At 40.1% G+C, this 21187-nt stretch overlaps 1 protein-coding gene across 2 annotated transcripts in view; it reads left to right on the top strand.

The window, feature by feature from the left end:
- RTN1 (reticulon 1) overlaps positions 1-21187 on the top strand; it is a 273965-nt gene that overhangs the window by 220079 nt on the left and 32699 nt on the right. Inside the window, exon 1 of one of the 2 annotated variants that reach the window (XM_008957000.3) lies at positions 12848-19440. The exons of the other annotated variant lie outside the window; for it this stretch is intronic. Within the exon in view, the coding sequence (XP_008955248.1) occupies positions 19380-19440 (61 nt within the window). The 5' untranslated portion in view covers positions 12848-19379. Of the gene's footprint in view, positions 1-12847; positions 19441-21187 lie in introns of those variants that run through there. 2 annotated transcript variants of the gene reach the window in all.

The following is a 21187-nucleotide window of genomic DNA, read 5'->3' as shown; positions in this document are numbered from 1 at the left end:
TCCTTTGGGTATATACCCAGTAATGGGATTGCTGGACCTAATGGTATTTCTGGTTCTAAATCCTTGAGGAATTGTCACACTGTGTTCCACAATGTTTGAACTAATTTACACTCCCACCAACAGTGTAAAAGCATTCCTATTTCTCCACATCCTCACCAGCATCTGTTGTTTCCAGACTTTTTAATACTCACCATTCTCACTGGCATGAGATGGTATCTCACTGTGGTTTTGATTTGCATTTCTATAATGACCAGTGATGATGAGCTTTTTTTCAAATGTTTGTTAGCCACATCAATGTCTTCTTTTGAGAAGTGTCTGTTCATATCCTTTGCCCACTTTTTGATGGTTTTTTTAAATAAATTTGTTTTAAGTTCCTTGTAGCTTCTGGATATTAGACCTTTGTTAGATGGATAGATTGCAAAAATTTTCTCCCATTCTGTAGGTTGCCTGTTCATGCTGATGATAGTTTATTTTGCTGTGAAGAAGCCCTTCAGTTTAATTAGATCCCAATTGTCAATTTTGGCTTTTGTTGCCATTGCTTTTGGTGTTTTAGTCATGAAGTCTTTGCCCATGCCAGTGTCCAGAATGATATTGCCTAGGTTTTCTTCTAGGGTTTTTATGGTTTTAGGTCTTAAAGTCTTTAATCCATCTTGAGTTAACTTTTGTATAAAGTGTAAGGAAGGTGTCCAGTTTCAGTTTTCTGCATATGGCTAGCCAGTTTTCCCAACACCATTTATTAAATAGGGCATCCTTTCCCCATTGCTTGTTTTTGTCAGGTTTGTCAAAGATCAGATGGTTGTAAATGTGTGGCATTATTTCTGAGGCCTCTGTTCTGTTTCATTGGTCTATATATCTGTTTTGGTACCAGTACCATACTGTTTTGGTTACTGCAGCTTTGTCATAAGCAAAAAGAACAAAGCTAGTAGCATCACACTACCTGAATGCCATTTATTTCTTTCTCTTGCCTGAGTGCTAAGGCCGGGACATCCAATACTATGTTGAATAGGGGTGGTGAGAGAGGGCATCCTTGTCTTGTGCCAGTTTTCAGGGGGAATGCTTCCTGGTTTTGTCCATTCTGTATGATGTTGGCTGTGGTTTAGTCATAGATGGCTCTTATTATTTTGAGGTATGTTCCTTCAATACAAAGTTTATTGAGAGTTTTTAACATAAAAGAACATTGAATTTTATCGAAAGTTTTTCTGCATCTATTGAACTAATAATGTGATTTTTGTCCTTAGTTCTGTTTATGTGATGAATCACATTTGTTGATTTGCATATATTGAACCAACCTTGCATCCCAGGGATAAAGCCTACTTGATCATGGTGGATTAGCTTTTTGATGTGCTGCTGGGTTCAGTTTCCAAGTATTTTGTTGAGGATTTTACCTCAATGTTCATCAAGGATATGGGGCTGAAGTTTTCTTTGTTGTGTCTCTGCCAGGTTTTGGTATCAGGATGACGCTGGCCTCACAGAATTAGTTGGGGAGGAGTCCCTTCTCATTTTGTTGGAATAGTTTCAGTAGGAATGGTACCAGCTCTTCTTTCTTTATTTTAATGGCAGAATGCAGCTGTGAATCCATCTGGTCCTGGACTTTTTGGTTGATAGACTATTTATTACTGATTCAATTTCAAAGCTCATTATTGGTCTGGTCAGGGAAGCAATTTCTTCCTGGTTCAGTCTTGAGAAGGTATATGTGTCCAGGAATTTATTTATCTCTTCTAGGTTTTCTAATTTGTGTGCATATGTGCATAGAGGTGTTCATAATAGTCTGTAATAGTTATTTGTATTTCTGTGGGGTCAATGGTAACATCCCATTTGTCATTTCTGATTGTGTTTATTTGGATCTTGTATCTTTTCTTCTTTATTAGTCTAGGTAGTGGACTACCTTATTAATGTTTTTCAAAACACCAACTCTTGGATTTGTTTATTTTTTCATGGCTTTTAATGTCTTGATCTCCTTCAATTCAGCCCTGATTTTGGTTATTTCTTGTCTTCTGCTAGCTCTGGAGTTGGTTTGCTCTTGCTTCTCTAGTTCTTTTAGTTGCAGGGTTAGGTTATACATTTGAGATGATTCTAACTTTTGATATTAAGTTGGAATTTAGTGCTATAAATTTCCCTCTTAACACTGCCTTAGCTGTGTCCCAGAGATTCTGGTATGTTGTATCTTTGTTCTCATTAGTTTCAAAGAATTTCTTGATTTCTTCCTTAATTTCATTATTTACCCAAAAGCCATTCAGGAGCAGGTTGTTTAATTTCCATGTAACTGCATGTTTTGAGTTTTTTTGTAGTCTTGATTTCTATTTTTATTTCACTGCTATCCAAGAGTGAATTTGGTATGATTTCAGTTCTTTTACATTTGCTGAAAATTGTTATATAACCAACTGTGTGGTTGACTTTACAATATGTGCCATGTGGTGATGAGAAGGATGTATAGTCTGTTGTTTTGGGGTGGAGAGTTCTGTAGAGATCTATCAGATCCATTTGGTCCAGTGTTGAATTTGGGTCTGAAATATCCTTGTTAATTTTCTGCCTTGATCATCTGTCTAGTTCTGTCAGTGAGTGTTGAAGTCTCCCACTATTATTGTGTGGGAGTCTAAGTCTCTTCGCAGGTCTCTTGAGAACTTGCTTTGTGAATCTGGGTGTCCCTGTGTTGGGTGCATATGTATTAGGAGAGTTAGGTTTTCTTGTTGAATTGAACCCTTTACCATTATGTAACGCTCTTGTCTTTTTTGATTTTTGTTTGTTTAAAGTCTGTTTGTCTGAGATTGGGATTGCAACCCCTGCTTTTTTCTGTTTTCCATTTGCTTGGTAGATTTTCCTCCATCCCTTTATTTTGAGCATATGGATGTCACTGCATGTGAGATGGGTCTCTTGAAGACAGCATACCATTGGGCCTTGCTTCTTTATCCAGCTTGCTACTATATGCTTTTCAAATGGGGCACAGAGTGACAAGCTGGTTAAAGAAGCAAGACCCCTTCAAGATTATTATTGATATGTGTGGATTTGATTCTGTCATTGTATTGTTATCTGTTTTTTATGCCAGCTTGTTTGTGTGGTTGCTTTATAGTGTCACTGGCCTCTGTACTTAAGTGTGTTTTTTTTTAATTGGCTGGTAATGGTCTTTCCATATTTAGTGCTTCGTTCAAGATCTCTTGTAAAGCAGATCTGGTGGTAATGATCTCCCTCAGCATTTGCTTATCTGAAAAGGATCTTATTTCTTCTTCACTGAGGAAGGTTAGTTTGGCTGGATATGAAATTCTTGGTTGAAGATTTTCTTCATTGAGAATGTTGAATATAGGCCCCCAATCTCTTCAGGCTTGTAGGGTTTCTGCTGAGAGGTCTGCTGCTAGCCTGATGGGGTTCCCTTTCTCTCTAGCTGCTTTTAACATTCTTTCTTTCATTTTGACCCTGGAAAGTCTGATTGTGTATCTTGGTGATGATATTCTTATGGAGAATCTTGCAGAGGTTCTCTGTATTTCCTGAATTTGACTGTTGGCCTCTGTAGTGAGGTTGGGAAAGTTTTCACAGAAGATATCCTGAAATATGTTTTCCAAGTTGTTTGCTTTCCCCCCATCCCTTTCAGGGATGCCAGTGATTTATAGTTTGGGCCTCTTTATATAATCCCATAATTCTCAGAGGTTTTATTTGTTCCTTTTCATTATTTTTTCTTTATCTGTATATGACTGTCTTGTTTAAGAGAGCCAGTCTTCCAAGTTCTGAGATTTCTTCCTCAGTTTGGTCTGTTTTGCTGTTAATTCTTGTGATTGCATTGTGAAAATCTTGCAGTTTGTTTTTCAGCTCTATCAGATGAGTTCTTTTATACTGGCTATTTTATCTGTCAGCTTTGGTATCATTTTATTTTGATTGTTAGTTTTCTCGGATTGGATTTTGCCATTTTCTTGAACCTCAATGATCTTTGTTCCTATCAGTATTCTGAATTTTCTTTCTGTTATTCCAGCCAACCCTGGTTAAGAATCCTTGTTGAAGAACTAGTGTAGTCATTTGGAGGATATAAGACACTCTGGTCATCTGACTTGTCAGAGTTCTTGTGTTGGTTCTTTCTCATCTCTGCATTTAGGTGTTCTCTTAACTGCTGGGCTGCCTCTGATTGAAGCGGTCAGGCAGGGGCAGAGTGGTTGCGCTGGAGTCCTGGGCCTGGTAACTCTGCCCAGTGAAGAGAAGTGAGGACCAGGACCTGCGTGGAGAACAGTATGGACACTTTTTCATTAGGTGGATGCTCTGTGCTGGGGGTTCAGACCAGTGCCCGGTCCCCATGGACTCTCCAGAGCCTGGAGACAAGAAGGGTGAGGGCTGTGAGACAGCAAAGATGGCAACCCACCCCTCCCACTGGGAGCTCTGTTCCAGAGAGCTGACGAACTGCTACTGGCTCAATAGCTCCAGTGGGGAAAGGCTGGAGACCCAGGCTGGGAGAACCTGCCCAGTGAGGAGATAAGGGAACAGGGACTCATGTAACAAACATATAGAAAACATGTAACATGTAGAAAACATGTAACATGTAGAAAACATGTAACAAACATATATAAAAGTCTGGCCACTTTTCCGTTGGGCTGCTGGAATATGCAGGAGGTCTGCTCCAGTTTCTAATCACCTCAGATTTTCCAGCACCTGAAGGTATCAACAATCAAGGCTGCAAAACAGCAAAGATGGCAGTGTGTCCCTCCCTCTGGGAGCTCCATCCCAGGGAGGTATGGATCTGTTGCCAGCTTGAACATACTGGCGAGGGTAGTTGTGAATCTTGGTCAGGAGATTCTGCCCAGTGAGGAGAAATAGGGTCCAGGACCCATATGAAAAGGCAGTCTAGCTGCAGCTTCATAGAGCTGCTTTGCTGTGCCGGGGAACTGCCCCAGTCCCTAGTTGCCTTGGACTCTCTAGAGCCCTATGGCAAGAAGAGCTAAGGCTGTGAAACAGCAAAGATGGTGGCCTGTCCTCCCCCTGGGAGCTCCATTCCAGGGAGGCTTGGAACCACTCTCAGCTGGAAAACACTGGCAAGGGCGGCTGGTGATCCCAGTCAGGAGGTCCTGCCCCGTGAGAAGCAAGGCCAGGGACCCATGGAAAGAGAAGCAGTCTGGCCACTTTTCTGTAGGGTGGCAGTACTGAAGGCAACGGCAGCCAAGGCTGTGAAACACCAAAGATGACAGCCTGCCCCTCCCTCTGGGAGCTCCATCTCAGGGAGGTATAATGCCACCATCGGTGGCTGGCTGGACTTCCAAACTAGTGGGTCTCGTCCTGTGAGGTACCATGGAAACAGGGTCTGCAGACTGTGACTGCTCAGTCCCCTGGATTCAGCCCCTTTCCTCGGGGTATGTATGGGGGTCTAACCTCCCACTTTGTCAGTTACAGCTGCTTTTGCCAGGAAGCCCGGGTATCTAAAGCTCCCGGGGCTCCACGTGTGCCTGAGCAGCTGCTCTGCCAAGACTCCACATAGCTCTACATGTCATACCACAGGCCCTGATGGAGTGGGTTCAATGAGGTGATCTCTTGACCTGAGGGTTGTAAAGAGACCTGGGAGAAGCATGGGTCTTAGGGTCACTCACTCACTCACTCACCGATTCCCAGGTAGGAGAGGCTCCCCTGGCTCCATGTTGCTCCTGGGTAAGTGATCATCCTGCCTTTCTGGATTGAGTTGTTTTCTTGATGAATCCTAATACATGTACCTGGATGTTTCAGTTGAAGGTGCTGTATTTATTCGCCCCTTCTATTGCTCTCCATAAGAGCAACACACACCAGTTGCTTCTAGTTGCCCATCTTTAAAACTTAGAGAGTTATTGTACTTTTATCTCCAGAATTTCCTGTTAGCTCCCTTTTAGAGTTTCTGTGTCTTTATCAGTATTTCCTATTTGTTGAATCATTATCATCCTATTTTTCACAAAGTCTTTAAATGTAGTTTCTTTTTATTCTTTGAACATATTCATAGTAGCTGCTTTGAAGTTTTTGTCTGCTAAATCAATATCTAGACCTAGTCATAGTAAGTTTTTATTTTTTTTCTTGAGTATGGATCATTCTTTTGTTTCTTTATGTCTAGTAATTTTTTGTTGAAAATTGAACATTTGGTTAATATAATGTGACAACTTTAGATTCTGACATTTTAACTGAGAGTTATTGTTATTGTTTTGATTTTTTGTTTGTTTTTAGTAACTTTTCTAACTTAATCTGACTGATCTATCTTTTCCATGGTATATAGCTGCTGATATCTCTGCTCAGTTTTGTTTTTATTGTGTATCCTGTCTTACTAAGCATCCCCCTTTTGTCTGCATAGTTCAGCAGACAGCTAATGATAGTAGTGCTCAAATGTCTCAAGTTCACAAAGTTTCAGCCTTCAACTAGTAGATCTGTCTGAGGCATGCGTTAAAAGTTCAGGAGGCCGGGTGTGTTGGCCCACGCCTGTAATCCTAGCACTTTGGGAGGCTAAGGCGGATGGGTTATGAGGTCAGGAGTTCGAGACCAGCCTGACCAAGATGGTGAAACCCCATCTCTACTAAAAATACAAAAATTAGCCAGGCATGGTGGCAGGCACCTGTAATCCCAGCTACTCAGGAGGCTGAGGCAGGAGAGTTGCTTGAACACCTCAGCCTCCCAAATAGCTAGGACTACAGGTGCACAGCACCATGCCTGAATTTTTTTTTTATTTTTTGTAGAGACAGGGTCTCCCTAAGTTACACAGGCTGGTCTCAAACTTCTTGTCTCAAGCAGTCTTCCCACTTTGGCCTCCCAAAGTGCTGGGATTACAGGAATGATCCACCATCCCTGGCCTTGTGTTCTTTATTTTTTCTTAGACTAGCCAGAGGCTTATTGGCCTAAAACAATCACATTTCAAATGCCATCTATGAGATCACTGAAACCAGAGGTAGGCCTAGCCTAACTAAAACTGCAACCCACTCAGCTTAATTTCTGATGGGAATTTTTCAATTCCTCAGTTGCTACTTACTACAGGAAGGAGCAACTTTTCTGAAGGAAAATAGCATCAACTGTCAGTCTTTGTGATTCTTTAATACGCAATGCCCATCATGCTATAAGATATTATTAGACATATAACAGGCAAAAACATGAGACCAACAGTCAAGCAAAAAAGGAGATGACAGAAGCAGACCCATAGATGATCCAGATATTGGATATAGCTGATAAAGACTTCAAAATAACTATTATAAATATGTGAAAGAAAATTGATAAAAAAGATGAAGAATTTCAACAGAGACATGGAAACTATTTTAAAAAGTAAAATTACTAGAACTGAAAGGTAAAATTTCTGAAATTATGACTTAATTGACTATGTTTAATAAGACTTTGAACACAGAAGACAGAATTAGTAAACTCAAAGATAGCTCAATATCAAATATCCAAAGTGGCAGATAAAGAGAATAAAAATATAAAAAGAAAAGAGTAGAGTATAAAAAACTTGTGAAACATTTTCAGAAGGTCTAGCATATGAAAAATTGCTTTCATAGAAGAGGAGAAAAGAAAATGGGTCGGAAGGAATATTTGAAGAAATATATATGAGACATTATTCAAAATTGATAAAAGGCATCAATCCACAGATTTAAGAAGCTCAGTAAACCCCAAAGGAATAATAAAACTGTCATAATCAAGCTGCATCAAACCAAAGCTAAAGAGAAAATCTTAAAAACAGTCATAACAGTTACTTTCTAAGAAGCAACAACAAGACTAATTACTGACCTTTCAACTGAAATTATTAAGTCTAGATGTTGGTGGAATGAAATATTTAAATTGCTGAAAGAAAAAAACTGCCAAATTAAACCTCTGCCCAATGAAACTATCATTCAAAAATGAAAATAAGATAAAGTTATTCTCAAACAAAAGTTAATATAAATACTTGCCATGACCTGAGATAAAAGGAATGGTAAAGAAAATTCTTTGGACTGAAACAAAAGGATCTCAGATGGAAGGAATGGTATGAATGGTATGACAGGAGAAGATGAAAAACACTGGAAAGGATAAATATGTGAGTAAATGTGAAAGATTATTAATTTTTTTACAACAAAAAACTGTTATATAATTTGGTGTTTATAGCACCAATGATATATAAAAGCCCTAGCACAAAAGGAGACAGAGACTAAGGGAGTTTGATGTTGTAAGAAACTTGTATTGTACAAGAATTTGTAAACTTGCTAATTTAAGATTGGCTTCAACATATTAAGGATGAACACTGTAATTTCTAGAATAATCACTAAAATGTTCAAAAAGAGGCCTGGCATGGTGGCTCATGCCTGTAATCCCAGCACTTTGGGAGGCCAAGGCCGGTGGATCACCTGAGGTCGGGAGTTCAAGACTAGCCTGACCAACATGGTAAAACCCTGTCTCTACTAAAAGTACAAAAAATTAGCTGTGTGTGGTAGTATGCACCTGTAATCCCAGCTACTCAGGAGGCTGAGGAAGGAGAATTGCTTGAACCCAGGAGGCAGAGGATGCAGTGAGCTGAGATCGCACCACTGCACTCCAGCCTGGGTGACAGAGTGAAACTCTGTCTCAAAAACAAACAAATAAATAAATAAATAAAATGTCCAAAAAGATAAAACTATAAGCTATTAGAAGAAATGATTTATAAAAATATACTTGATTAATTTCAAAGAAGGCAAGAAAAGAAGAACAGGCCAGGTATGGTAGCTCATACCTGTAATCCTAACACTTGGGACGCCAAGGTGGGTGGATGTCCCAAACCCAGGAGTTCAAGACCAGCCTGGGTAACATGGCAAAACCCCATCTCTACAAAAAATACCCCCCCCAAAAAAATTAGCCACATGCGGTGGCACATGCCTGTAGTCCCTAGCTGCTTTGGAGGCTGAGGTGGGAGGATCACCTGAGCCGAGGTCAAGGCTGCAGTGAGCCATGATTGCACCACTGCACTTCAGTGTGGGCAACAGGGCAAGACCCTGTCTCAGAAGGAAAGGAAGGAAAGTGAAAATAAGCTTTCATTTGAAGAAGTTAGTAAAACAATAGTGAATTAAAGCAAAAGAAAAGAAATAATTGAAAATAAAAACAAAGAAACAAAATGGAATGAAATAGAAAGCAGATATACAATAGATAAAAAGAAAAAAGTAAAAATTTTATTCTTTAAAATGAATTCATAATATTGAAAAATCTTCAAGATGATCAAGAAATAAAGAGAAAATAAAATTTAACAATATCAGAAATGAAAGAAGGGACATGGCTATGGCACCTCCATTTTGTTAAAAAACATAAGATGATGTTATAAAAAATTTATGCCAAGAAACTGACAACATATTTAAAATGGACAAAGTCAGGCCAGGCACGGTGGCTCACGCCTGTAATCCCAGCACTTTGGGAGGCCGAGGCAGGCAGATCATGAGGTCAAGAGATCGAGACCATCCTGGCCAACATGGTGAAACCCCATCTCTACTAAAAAAACAAAAATCAGCTGTGCGTGGTAGTGCACACCTGTAGTCCCAGCTACTCAAGAGGCTGAGGCAGGAGAATCGCTTGAACCTGGGAGGTGGAGGCTGCAGTGAGCTGAGATCACGCCACTGCACTCCAGCCTGGTGACAGAGCAAGACTCCATCTCAAAAAATAAATAAATTAATTAATTAAAATGGACAAATTCATTTGGAAATAAAAACCAACATTGACATAAGCAGAAATTTAAAAATGGAATTAGAATAATCCTAACATCTATTAAAGAAATCTATAATTACAAACTGTTTTACAAAGAAAAGTCCCAGCCCAGATGGGCTTGGTGGTGAATTCTTCCAAATATTCCAATATGAAATAATACCATCTTACATAAACTCTTTCAGCAAATACAGGAGGGAGTAACATTTTCTAACTTGCTTTGTGAGGCCAGTATAAACCTAATACAAAAATCTAAGCTATCACAAGATGTACAAGTATATTGCAAGAAAAGAAAATTGAAGGACAATATTTCTTCAATATGGATACAAAAATTCTACACAAAATATTAGCATATTGAATCCAAATTGAATAGTGATATATTAAAATGATGTCACATAGGAGCCATGTGAGGTTATTCTAGAAATGCAAAGTTTAACATTCAAAATTTGATGCATGTAATTTTTATATTAAAAATAAAAAAATCCATGTGGTCATCTCAATAGCTTTAGAAAAAGTATTTGATAAAATTCAATATCTGTTCATAACAAAAACTCTCAGAAAACTGGGAAACAAAGGACACTATTAATCTGATAAAGGACAGCTAAAAACTCACAGCCAACATCATACTTCATAGTAAAAATTTTGAGCACAGTTTTCCCTTACTTCAGGAGTAAGACAAAGAATAATCTGTTACCACTTCTACTCATCATTATACTGGAGGTCATAGCCAGTGCAGTAGGACAAGGTAAAAGAGATAAAAGTACAAAGATTGGAACGGAAAAAATAAACCCATTTTTATTCACAGAAGATATGATTACAAGCATACCTCATTTTATTGTACTTTGCAGATACTGCTTTTTTTTTTTAAAACAAATTGAAGGTTTGTGGCAAACCTGCATTGAGTAAGTTTATTAGCACCATCTTTTCAACAGCATCTGCTTACTTCATGTCTCTGTAACATTTTGGTGATTCTTACACTATTTTAAACTCTTTTCTAGTTATGACAACTGTTATGGTGATCTGTGATCAGTGATCTTGATGTTACTGTTGTAATTATTTTGGGGTGCCACAAACTGCACCTATAGAAGATGGCTAACTTAATCAATAAATGTTGTGTGTGTTCTGACTGCTCAACCAACTGGCCATTCTCTAGTCTCTCTTCCTCTTCTCACGTCTCTTTATTCCCTCAGACACTGCAGTATTTCAGTTAGGCCAATGAATAACCCTACAGTGGCTTCTAAGTGTTCGAGTGAAAGGAAGAGTCATACATCTCTCACTTTAAATCAAACACTAGAAATGATTAATCTTAGTAAACAAAGCATGTTGAAAGCTAAGATAGGCCAAAAGCAAGGCCAAACAGTTATCCAAGTTGTAAATGCAAAGGAAGAATTCTTGAAGGAAATGAAAAGTGCTATTTCAGTGAACACATGATTGATAAGAAAGCAAAACAGCCTCATTGCTGATATGGAGAAAGTTTCAGTGGTCTGGTTAGAAGACCAAACCAACCCTAACATTCCCTTAAGCCAAAGCCTAATCCAGACCAAGGCCCTCACTCTTTAATTTTATGAAGGCTGAGAGAGGTGAGGAAGCTGCAGGAGAAAAGTTGGAAGCTAGCAGAGGTTGGTTCATGAGAGTTAAGGAAAGAAGCCTTCTCCATGACATAAAAAATGCCAGGGGAAGCAGCAAGTGCTAATGGAGAAGCTGCAGCAAGTTATTCCAAAGATCACTGATGAAGGTGACTACATTGCAGCTGGTGACTTTAAGTTGAAGACAATGTTAATTTACTATTCAGAACATTCTAGGGCCCTTAAGAATTATGCTAAATCTACTCTACTCTGTCTATGCTCGATAAATTTAACAACAAAGCCTGGATAACAGGACATCTGTTTACAGCATAGTTTACTGAATATTTTAAGATAACTGTTGAGAACTACTGTTTAGGAAAAAATACATATTCCTTTCAAAATATTACTGCTCATTGACCATGAACCTGGTCACCTAAGAGCTCTAATAGAAATGTGCAAGGAAATGAATGTTTTCTTGCCTGCTAACACAACATCCATTCTGCAGCCCATGGATCAAACAGTAATTTTGACCTTCAAGTCTTATATTTAAAAATACATTTTGTGGCTGGGCGCAGTGGCTTATGCCTGTAATCCCAGCATTTTGGGAGACTGAAGGGGGCGGATCACCTGAGATCAGGAGTTCGAGGCCAGCCTGGCCAACATGGTGAAACCCTGTCTCTACTAAAAATACCAAAATTAGCTGGGCGTGGTGGCAGGTGCTTGTAGTCCCAGCAACTTGGGAGGCTGAGGCAGGAGAATCACTTGAACCCAGGAGGCGGAGGTTGCAGTGAGCCGAGATCGCGCCACTGCACTCCAGCCTGGGAGACAAGAGTGAAACTCCATCTCGGGAAAAAAAAAATTGTAAGTCTATAGCTGCCATATTAAATGCTCTGGAAAGGGTTCACCATTCTAAATGTCATTAAGAACATTTGTGATTCATGGGAGGAGGTCATCCTCCATAACAAGAGTTTGGAAAATGTTGATTCCAATTTTTTTTTTTTTTTTTGAGACGGAGTCTCCCTCTGTTGCCAGGCTGGAGTGCAGTGGCACGATCTTGGCTCACTGCAACCTCTGCCTCCCAGGTTCAAGCGATTCTCCTGCCACAGCCTCCTGAGTAGCTGGGACTACAGGCACGCACCACCACACCCAGCTAATTTTTGTATTTTTAGTAGAGATGGGGTTTCACCATGTTGGCCAGGATGGTCTCGATCTCTTGACTTCGTGAGCCGCCTGCCTCGGCCTCCCAAAGTGCTGGGATTACAGGCGTAAGCCACCGTGCCTGGCTGATTCCAATCTTTATGGATGACTTTCAGGGTTCCAAGACTTCAGTGGAGGAAGTAAGTGCAGATATGGTGAAAATAACAAAAGAACCAGAATTAGAAGTAGAGCCCAAAGATATGACTGAATTGGTGCAATATCAGGATCAAACTTGAATGGATGAGGAGTTGCTTCTTATGGATGACCAAAGAAAGTGGTTTCTTGAGATGGAATTTACTCCTGGTGAAGATGCTGTGAACACTGTTGAAATGACAACAAAAGATTTAGAATATTACATAAACTTAGTTGATAGAGAGTGGCAGAGTTTGAGAGGATTGACTCCAATTTTAAAAGAACTTCTACTGTGGGTAAGGTGCTCTCGAACAACATTGTGTGCTACAGAAAAATCTTTAATAAAAGGAAGAGTCAATCAATGTGGCAAACTTTACTGCTGTCTTACTTTCAAAAATTGCTGCAACCACTCCAATCTTCAATAACCATGACCCTGGTCAGCAGCCATCAACATCGAGGCAAGACCCTCCACCAGCAAAAAGATTATTATGAATTACTGAAGGCTCAGAAGATTATTAGCATTTTATCAATAAAATATTTTTAAATCAAGGCATGTGAATTTTTTGTAATCATAATGCTATTGCACAATTAATAGACTACAGTATAGTGTAAACATTACTTTTATTTGCACTTGGAAACCCCAAAAATCATGTGACTCACTTTATTGCAATATTCACTTCATTGTAGTGGTCTCAAACAGAACCCACAATATCTCTAAGGTATGCCTCTATGTGCGTAAAAATTTTTAAAGAATCTTCAAACGGAATTAATAAGTAAATTTAGCAAGGTCACTATATAATACTGTATTAACCTAGTGTGTTAGGCTGTTCTTTTGTTACTATAAAGGAATACCTGAGACTCGGTAATTTATAAAGAAAAAAGGTTTAATTGGCTCACGGATCTGCAGGCTGTACAAGTATGCCACCAACATCTGCTCAGTGTTTGGCGAGGGCCTCGGGAAGCTTACAATCATGGCAGAAGGTGAAGTGGGAGCAGGCACATCACATGGCGAGAGTGGAGCAAGGGAGCAGAGGGCAAGAGGGGTGGTCCCAGACTCTTAAACAACCACACCTCATATGAACTGAGTGAAAACCCACTTATCACCAAGGGGATGGTGCTAAACCATGAGGAATCCACCTCCATGATCCAATTACCTCCCACCAGGCCCCACCTCCAACATTGGGAATCATATTTCAACATGAGATTTGGAGGGGAAAAATATCCAAACCACATCACTTGGTATAGCATTTTCCATTTCTACTTTAAACTTTCCTATTTCAACTATGTATTCAGATTTTCTTTTGTAGGCATCCTCTGGCTAGATTTTTTTCATCCAATCTGATAGTTTCCATCTTTCCAGCTGGTACAAGTTAGATATATTTAGATGTATTTCCAATAATGTAAGTCCTCAATGTCATAGGTTCTTGGAAACTATAACTTTAAGTGAAAAGATGTATAGCAGGTTCTTCAATAATGTCATTTCATGCAAGGTAGATTCATTATTAACACTGATGAGAAAAAAAATATTCATTCTCTTATATGTCTTTTTCTTTAAAGTTGCAGTTTCCAAGAACCTATCAACGATGTTAAGTGAGGACTTATGACACTTCATTTTGTGCTTTCCATTTACCAGTTCTTTGTATTTTCAATTATTTTCCCCTTTCCTAATTTCTATTGTTTGATTAATTCTCTAGTTTATGCAATTTATTTATTTAGAAGTTATATATTCTAATTATTTTCTTTTCCGGTGACAAATATTTAATACACAAATATGAGTTGCCAAAGTCTACAGCTGGTACTTCTATTCTCCTCCTAAACAATGAAAGGACTGTAGAATGCTTTTACTCTTCCCACTCCCTTCCACCTTATGTTCTATTTTTGTCTCCTGTTTTAGTTTTACCTTTCTTTTATAAATCCTCAAGCTGGCCTTTAATAATTTTTATGTCCAGCATTTTTTTCATGCAATTCATTTCTAAGGTTCAATTTTTTTCTTCCTAAAGTGTCACCTTTGGTAGATTTTTCTTCAGAGTCTGCAATTAGTAAATTTTCTCATTGATTACATATTTGAAAAGGTCTGTTAGTCTTGCTGGGTATAGAATTCAAGATGACGATTACATTCCTTTGCTACTTTGAAGATGTTATTTTCTCAAACTATTAGATTCTGGTTCTATTAAAGACTGCTGTTGGTCTAACAGTTTCTCTGAGGTAATCTGCCTTTGATTTATGCTTGCTTTTAAGATTTTCTCCTTGTCTGCGATGCCTTACATGTTCACTATAATGTGGGTCGGGGTATTGATTTATTATTTGTCTTGCTAAGGGCTGATTGACTGTCATAACCCTAGAATTTATCATTTCTGGAAAACTGCAAATTTGGATAAATTATTCAAGTTCCCATGTTAGTCCACTTCTCAAAACCCTTCAGTGTCTCCCTCATTTACTGCCAGTATTACTACTCAGGACTGGCATGATCTAGCCCCTGCACATTTCTGTAATTAAGTTTCCCATTAATTCCATTTCTGTCTGCCAGGAAATCCCCATGACTCAAACTGGTGATGCTATTTCTTGTTCATAACTCAGCTCAACTTTACCTACCCTCTAAAGTCTTTCCTGAAACCTGTTCTTCTCCTTAGCCACTCTCTGTTTGTGTACCCACTCTTTCCTGCTCATAGGTCTGTTAGTTATTGCATTTATCTATTTATGTGTAAAATTTTCCCCCTCTGGACTCGAGTTCCCAGTGGGCAGCTCCCTTTGTATTTATGGAGACAGGTCATTAGTATGGGCTCTATAAATATTTGTAGATCAAATGAATAAATGAATCAAGAAATAAGGGTAAACACTAACTCATAGGGATCTTGTAACAACTAAATGTATACCACATGAAGAAGCACCTGGCAAATAACATGTGCTAATCTATTGTTTGAAACTCCATATTCATGCATTATTCTGCTACAGTGGGTTATGTGCCAAACTGGTTGCCTTTTAAAATTTCCTTATTCCATATGGCATAGAGTTCTCAGTGTTCTTTGATCATAATGAAGTATATTTTTGGTTCTGTGCCTTTTATTCCAATTGCTATATTTCTCAGAACAAGAAAAAAACGAAGATGCTTATATAGTGTACCAATTACATTCTGTCATGAAAACGCAGTGCATCTGTGAATGTTCTTCTCCCATATATCTTAATGGCATTCTCCTGCTCCTTTAGGTGTCTGCTCCGGGCCTTTGCTGACCCTCCTTATAAAATAGCAAATTTTCACCTCATCTCCACTCTGTCCTCTTTTATGTGCTTTATTTTTCCCATACACTTGTCCACAAATGAATATTATATTTACCTTTTTGGTTATTATTTGCCCACACATACACACCAGCATATAAAGTAGGAACTCTGCTTTATGCCTAGAACAGTGTCCAGCACACAGCAGGTACTCAATAAATATTTGTTGAATAAATGTATCAATGCAGATGCCACTGATTCCCATCAGTAAAATTCTGGTGCCAGAGGAGACAGACACAATAAAGCCACTCTGGGAATGCTAGCCTTCAATATTAATCTTGACCTGGGATGAGATTACAAAACTTGACTATTTTGCTTTTCCTGAGAACAGACTGCCTAATGCATGATTTCATCCTGAAAAGTAAAGAAATCACTTCCTTTCCTGGCAAGCACCTTAAGCAAGTTCTAAGCTGGCTGCAGATAAAGCCCGTCTGTTCTCTACTGGTTTAAAGATAGTGGCAGTTCCTGCCTACTTTTAGCAAGCTTTATTTTGCTTTCTGTTTTCTTTCACCACTTAAGGAAAATTTACATATCTTCTCTACCCATTTTATCGTTTTGATCTTGGCAAGAGCTTTCAATTAATACTGTGTGAGCAGTTGTGCAAAGAAAGCACCCATTTACAGTGTTTATGGGAAATAAATTCTTATTATTTCATAATGACAAACACCTAAAGCTTCCTTTTATTTGTATTATAATTATGAGAGGTCCAGAGATGATAAATGACTTGCTGAAGGCCATGTAGCTAACTTTTACAATACAGGTGATTCCTAGTTTTCCGTGAATAAGTTCATTTATGTTTCTCTTACCACCTACACATTAAGCTAAAGCCCGCCAATTCTTACTTCACTAGTGTGAATCTGTCTGTGAAATAGCCATCTTACTTCCTCAACCTTCAACTATCAAACTGTTAGAGTGGATTTTTGTGTGCCATCCAACATCTCTCTCCACACTTAGTATGAATGAAAATAATGTGATCTTTCAGCCAAGCTGACATTCCAAGGTCAGCTTTTAGACGGGGTCTGACTATGTCACCCAGGCTGGAGTGCAGTGGTGCGATCACAACTCACTGCAGCCTCGATCTCCCTGGGTTCAAGTGATCTTCCCACTTCAGCCTCCCAAGTAGCTAGGAGTACAGGTGCATGCCACCATGCCGGGAAAAATTTTTTTTTTTTGTATTTTTTTTAGAGATGGGGTTTCACCATGTTGCCCAGGCTGGTCTTGAGCTCCTGGCTCAAGCGATCCACTCACCTCGGCCTTCCAAAATGCTAGGATTACAGGAGTGAACCACCGCGCCTGGCCCCAAGGTCAACTTTATGGTCAATGAAAACGCCTGGCCCAGAAAGTCTGACCTAATGTATCCTCCACTTTAAAGAGAGCTTGCTTCTCCCTGTTCCTTATTGGGAACACTGTGTATTCACCATACACACTATACAGACTGTCAGATTGGCAGTACACACTGTTTCCTGTAATGTGGTGGACACAATACTCATCAGTAAAGGTACCTGCTGGCACCTTCTGGACTTACGGATGATAACTGGGGCTATCATTGGACTGGCAGTGCCTCCTAGTGGCCACAGCTCTAAAGATCTCCCTCCAACTGAAAAGCAGCCAGGGCAGCAAAAGCCCACCAGGCAACCCCTGCCTTACCCTCTCCTTTCTTCTCAGTCTTGTCCTCATATCATGCAGTGAGAAGTCGGTGCTGATCAGGCTATCATCATATACCAGTCTTTTCAGTATTTAACTGACAGAATTCCCAAAAATGACGTGGCAATGAAAAAAATTGGGAGGAGGGAGGAAAGGTAGGGAATACAAATAGAAAAAATAATCATGAATAACCTTAGAGTAGGTCATTGTGAAAAGTGCTTTGTAATCATGTGGTCATTGTTGTTCCTTCCCATCAACCCTGTGGGAGCTCTGACACCCCATTAAGCTTTATCAAGAATAATTTCAGATATGTTACAAAGATACGCAGAGAGGCCCAGCTGGTTTCTCCACAAGCTTGTGTTCTGAAAAGAATACACATGATCCCAAAGATCGTATTTTAAAGTGTATATGCTTCATTAAAATGAAAGATGATAAATCATGTCTACAAGCATAACCTTGAGATTACTGTCCTTAGGCCCTTGCTGGTGTGGGGTATGCAAATGTAGATTTTGATCTGGGAAAGAACACCTCTGGTAACTGTACAGGAATAGGGAAGGCTCCACTTCTCTATGAAAAAGACCCTGTAATGGATAAGGCCGTGCCACAAGATGAAGTGGAAAGTTTGTTCTTGCTCCCTCTGAACTCTTCTTCTGTATGCTCCCGTGGTCTCCAGGGCATTCTCTGCCCTCATGCAGTGTCTTGTCTCCTCTAGGGACCCCTTCCAACAGTACCTTCTTTTCCAGACAATGCCCACATTCCAGTCCTTTCTCTTTCCTATTTCTACCTTTTCTTCATCAAAATACATTTATCCCATCCATTCTTTCAGGGTCTTGATGTATGTTCTGATAAAGTAGTTTATGGTAAGATTTAAAAAGCAGGTCACCACCCATTGTTCTGTTCCTTCCTTAGACATTTGCATTTTAACTGTGGACTCCTGACATCCTTAACTACCTGGGCTTGGAAACCAAAAGTCTTATCTCCCAAATACACACCACCCACCTCCATTGCCCCCCAGTGGTCAATCCCAAAGATGACACTGTTGAGACAGAATGCCCTTTGCTTCCCTGAGTTCTGTTTGAACGTCCCCACAAATGACACCCTTGGATTGTCACTGCATTGAAAAATGACTCCACGTACCAGAGTCCAAGGGCTTTGGTCTGGGGTCTACAGGCACCGCATTCTGACATGGATTCCTTCAACCCACAAACAGAGAGGGGTAACCCAAGAAATACACAAGCCCTCTGGGACAGAGCAGTAGGCTTTCTCTCCAATGATTGTTGCTTGCCAACAAAGGTTTTGGATATCTGTGGAATATTCCAAAAGGAGAGAATCTGGCAATTCTTCAGAAGATTCTGGGCAATTAAAATTCATCGAGTTCAGATTTTTAAGAGTTAGAGGGAGAAGTGAAAGGTAAACGGTGGCAACAATTAGGGAACATTATGCTGCAAGCCTGACATTTATGATGCCGTTGACTTGGTCTTGTCCAGCAGGTTTCTTGGGTTTCTCAGAAATTTCTAGAATATGCACCTCGCATATTCTGGGAGTCAAGAACTCCCAGGAACAGCCCAAGTCCTCCTCCTCTCACCCCCACCGTCAGCCCTTTTTCCCCTCCTCCCAAACCTCCCACCCACTGTCCGCGTCAGCGCCTTCCCGGCCAGAACCGCTTTACCCGTCTCCAGGGTAGCACCCTTGGGGCAGCCCAGCCAACGCTGTCGCGTGGAGCGGCGCCCGCATCCCCATGCGCGCAGGCGGCTCCGGGGCCGCGCCGCGCTGATTCGCTGCCGGCCGCGCAGACTGCGGCGCCAGCGACGCTCCCGCCCCTCGCCGCGCGCCTCCTGGTGCAGCCTCAGTCTCTCCGCAGCCGCGCGGCCACTGCGAGCCCAGCCGCAGCAGCCGGGCACCAACGCTTGAGTGCACGCTCGGCGCCCCCGAGGAGAGCCACGGCGAGCCCCCAAAGCCCGCACGATGCAGGCCACTGCCGATTCCACCAAGATGGACTGTGTGTGGAGCAACTGGAAAAGTCAGGGTATTCTCTTTATTTCAGTAGTGCATGCCTGAGGCGCACGGGAAACCCGGGACCCGGACTCGTCCATTGTGCATCATTTCACCTGTGGGACCTGTGCATGCTTTATACCCCAGAGCTTTGTGTTGGGGGGTAGTAAACCTCTTATTTCAAGAATCAAAATGGATGGTGCTTGGTTGTTGTTTTTTTCTTTTTTTTTTTAACCCCACCCCCACCCCTTTGTTTTCTTGTTGTAATGCTGGTATTTTAAATAATGCATCAATCGCCTCCTCCGGGAGTTCTTTTGGCATCTGTGCATCATTCAGTACTTGTTTAATGTTTTCTCATCCCCGGAGTTAAAGTGCTTTCTTATTGTTCCATGCATCCCAGTTGCATTTATTTCTGCCCAAAGGTTGAAATCTCCTGGCAGAACCATTAACTGAGAGGGCTGGAGTGCATCCTTTTAAGAGGGACACACCCATTTCAGGGTTGTTATTTGTGGTCACACAAAGGAGAGTGGAGATGCAGACTAGCTCTCGAAATCCTGAAAATATGATGGCGTAGCCACATATTAGGATGGTTCACTTTGAAATATTTGGGGTTTTTTTCTGTCATTGGAGTAACCTGTGACTACTATTTATTAATAATAGGTATCTGTGAAATAAATGGAGGGAAAGAACGAAACGGTGCCCGTGGCCCTTGGTATAACAGATTTATTTTGGAATAGTCCATATTAGCACTGGGTGTGGCTACCCTCCAGCCTCGCTTGGATTGCTTTTCAGCCATTTTTATTCAGCCTCACACTTCACACATCCATCTCTCCTTTGTTGCATTAAAATTCACCTTGCTCAGTTACAGAGTATGAGGAGAAAGATAATTTGCAAGAATGAATTGTGTGTAGTAACTTGGGTGTTTGTCGGAGGTAGTGTCTTTTCATATTTAACAAAAATGGTTCTGACGAAGGCGCGTTTAATTTAACCTGCAGGGTTTTGCAGCATCCCTCAGGAGACCAAGAATACTCTGGAGCAGCAGCTGATTTTGTAAAAACCTGGCATCTTCCCCTTGTAATTCTATATCACAGGAAGGATAGGATGTCCTTTCATCTTTAATGCCTCTGTAGGGTTTTGCTTCGGTATATATTTTAAGAAAAAGTAAACATAAATCTCAGAATTAAAAGCCTGCTTACCTTGCCTCTTGTTTGTTGGATTGGGTGGCAATGACATAAAATACAATCGTCTACTTCAAATTATGTGAGTGTTGGAAATACCGTTGTCAAAAGTAAATCGATGGAGCTGATAAATTTAAAAGCCAGTAAATAAGAAATGTATGCCAATTGAGGCACAATGTTTTGAAGAATGATGACAATTACGTGGAAGAACATATGTTCAATATAGAAGGCAGCTGTGAAAATATTTTGTAACATTTTATTCTTGTTCTGTGTTTAGAGCCATCCAGTTTATTTGATATACACACCTGACAAACAACTATGGCTTGATATAATATCAAATTTAGTTGGACATAAACACTGGTTTTTAGACCATGATTATGAGTTTCTAGTATTTTTAACAAAAGTAGATATCCAAAGATGGCAGGTTTTCTTTTCTATTTGTATAAGATATTCACAAAATCTTATGAATTAAATATCTTAATCTGTTTCATCACAATCTTATGCGGTTTGATCAGTTGCCTCAGTTTATATCTCTGAGGTTTTAAAAAAAACACATGGACTTTTATCATTAGAAATTAACACAAAATGTCATAGTTTCACCAT

This window comes from Pan paniscus, chromosome 15 (genome assembly GCF_029289425.2).
Source record: "Pan paniscus chromosome 15, NHGRI_mPanPan1-v2.0_pri, whole genome shotgun sequence".
Taxonomy (NCBI): Eukaryota; Metazoa; Chordata; class Mammalia; order Primates; family Hominidae; genus Pan; species Pan paniscus.
Note: the sequence above shows the minus strand (reverse complement) of the source record. Positions and strands in the feature narration are given on the sequence as shown.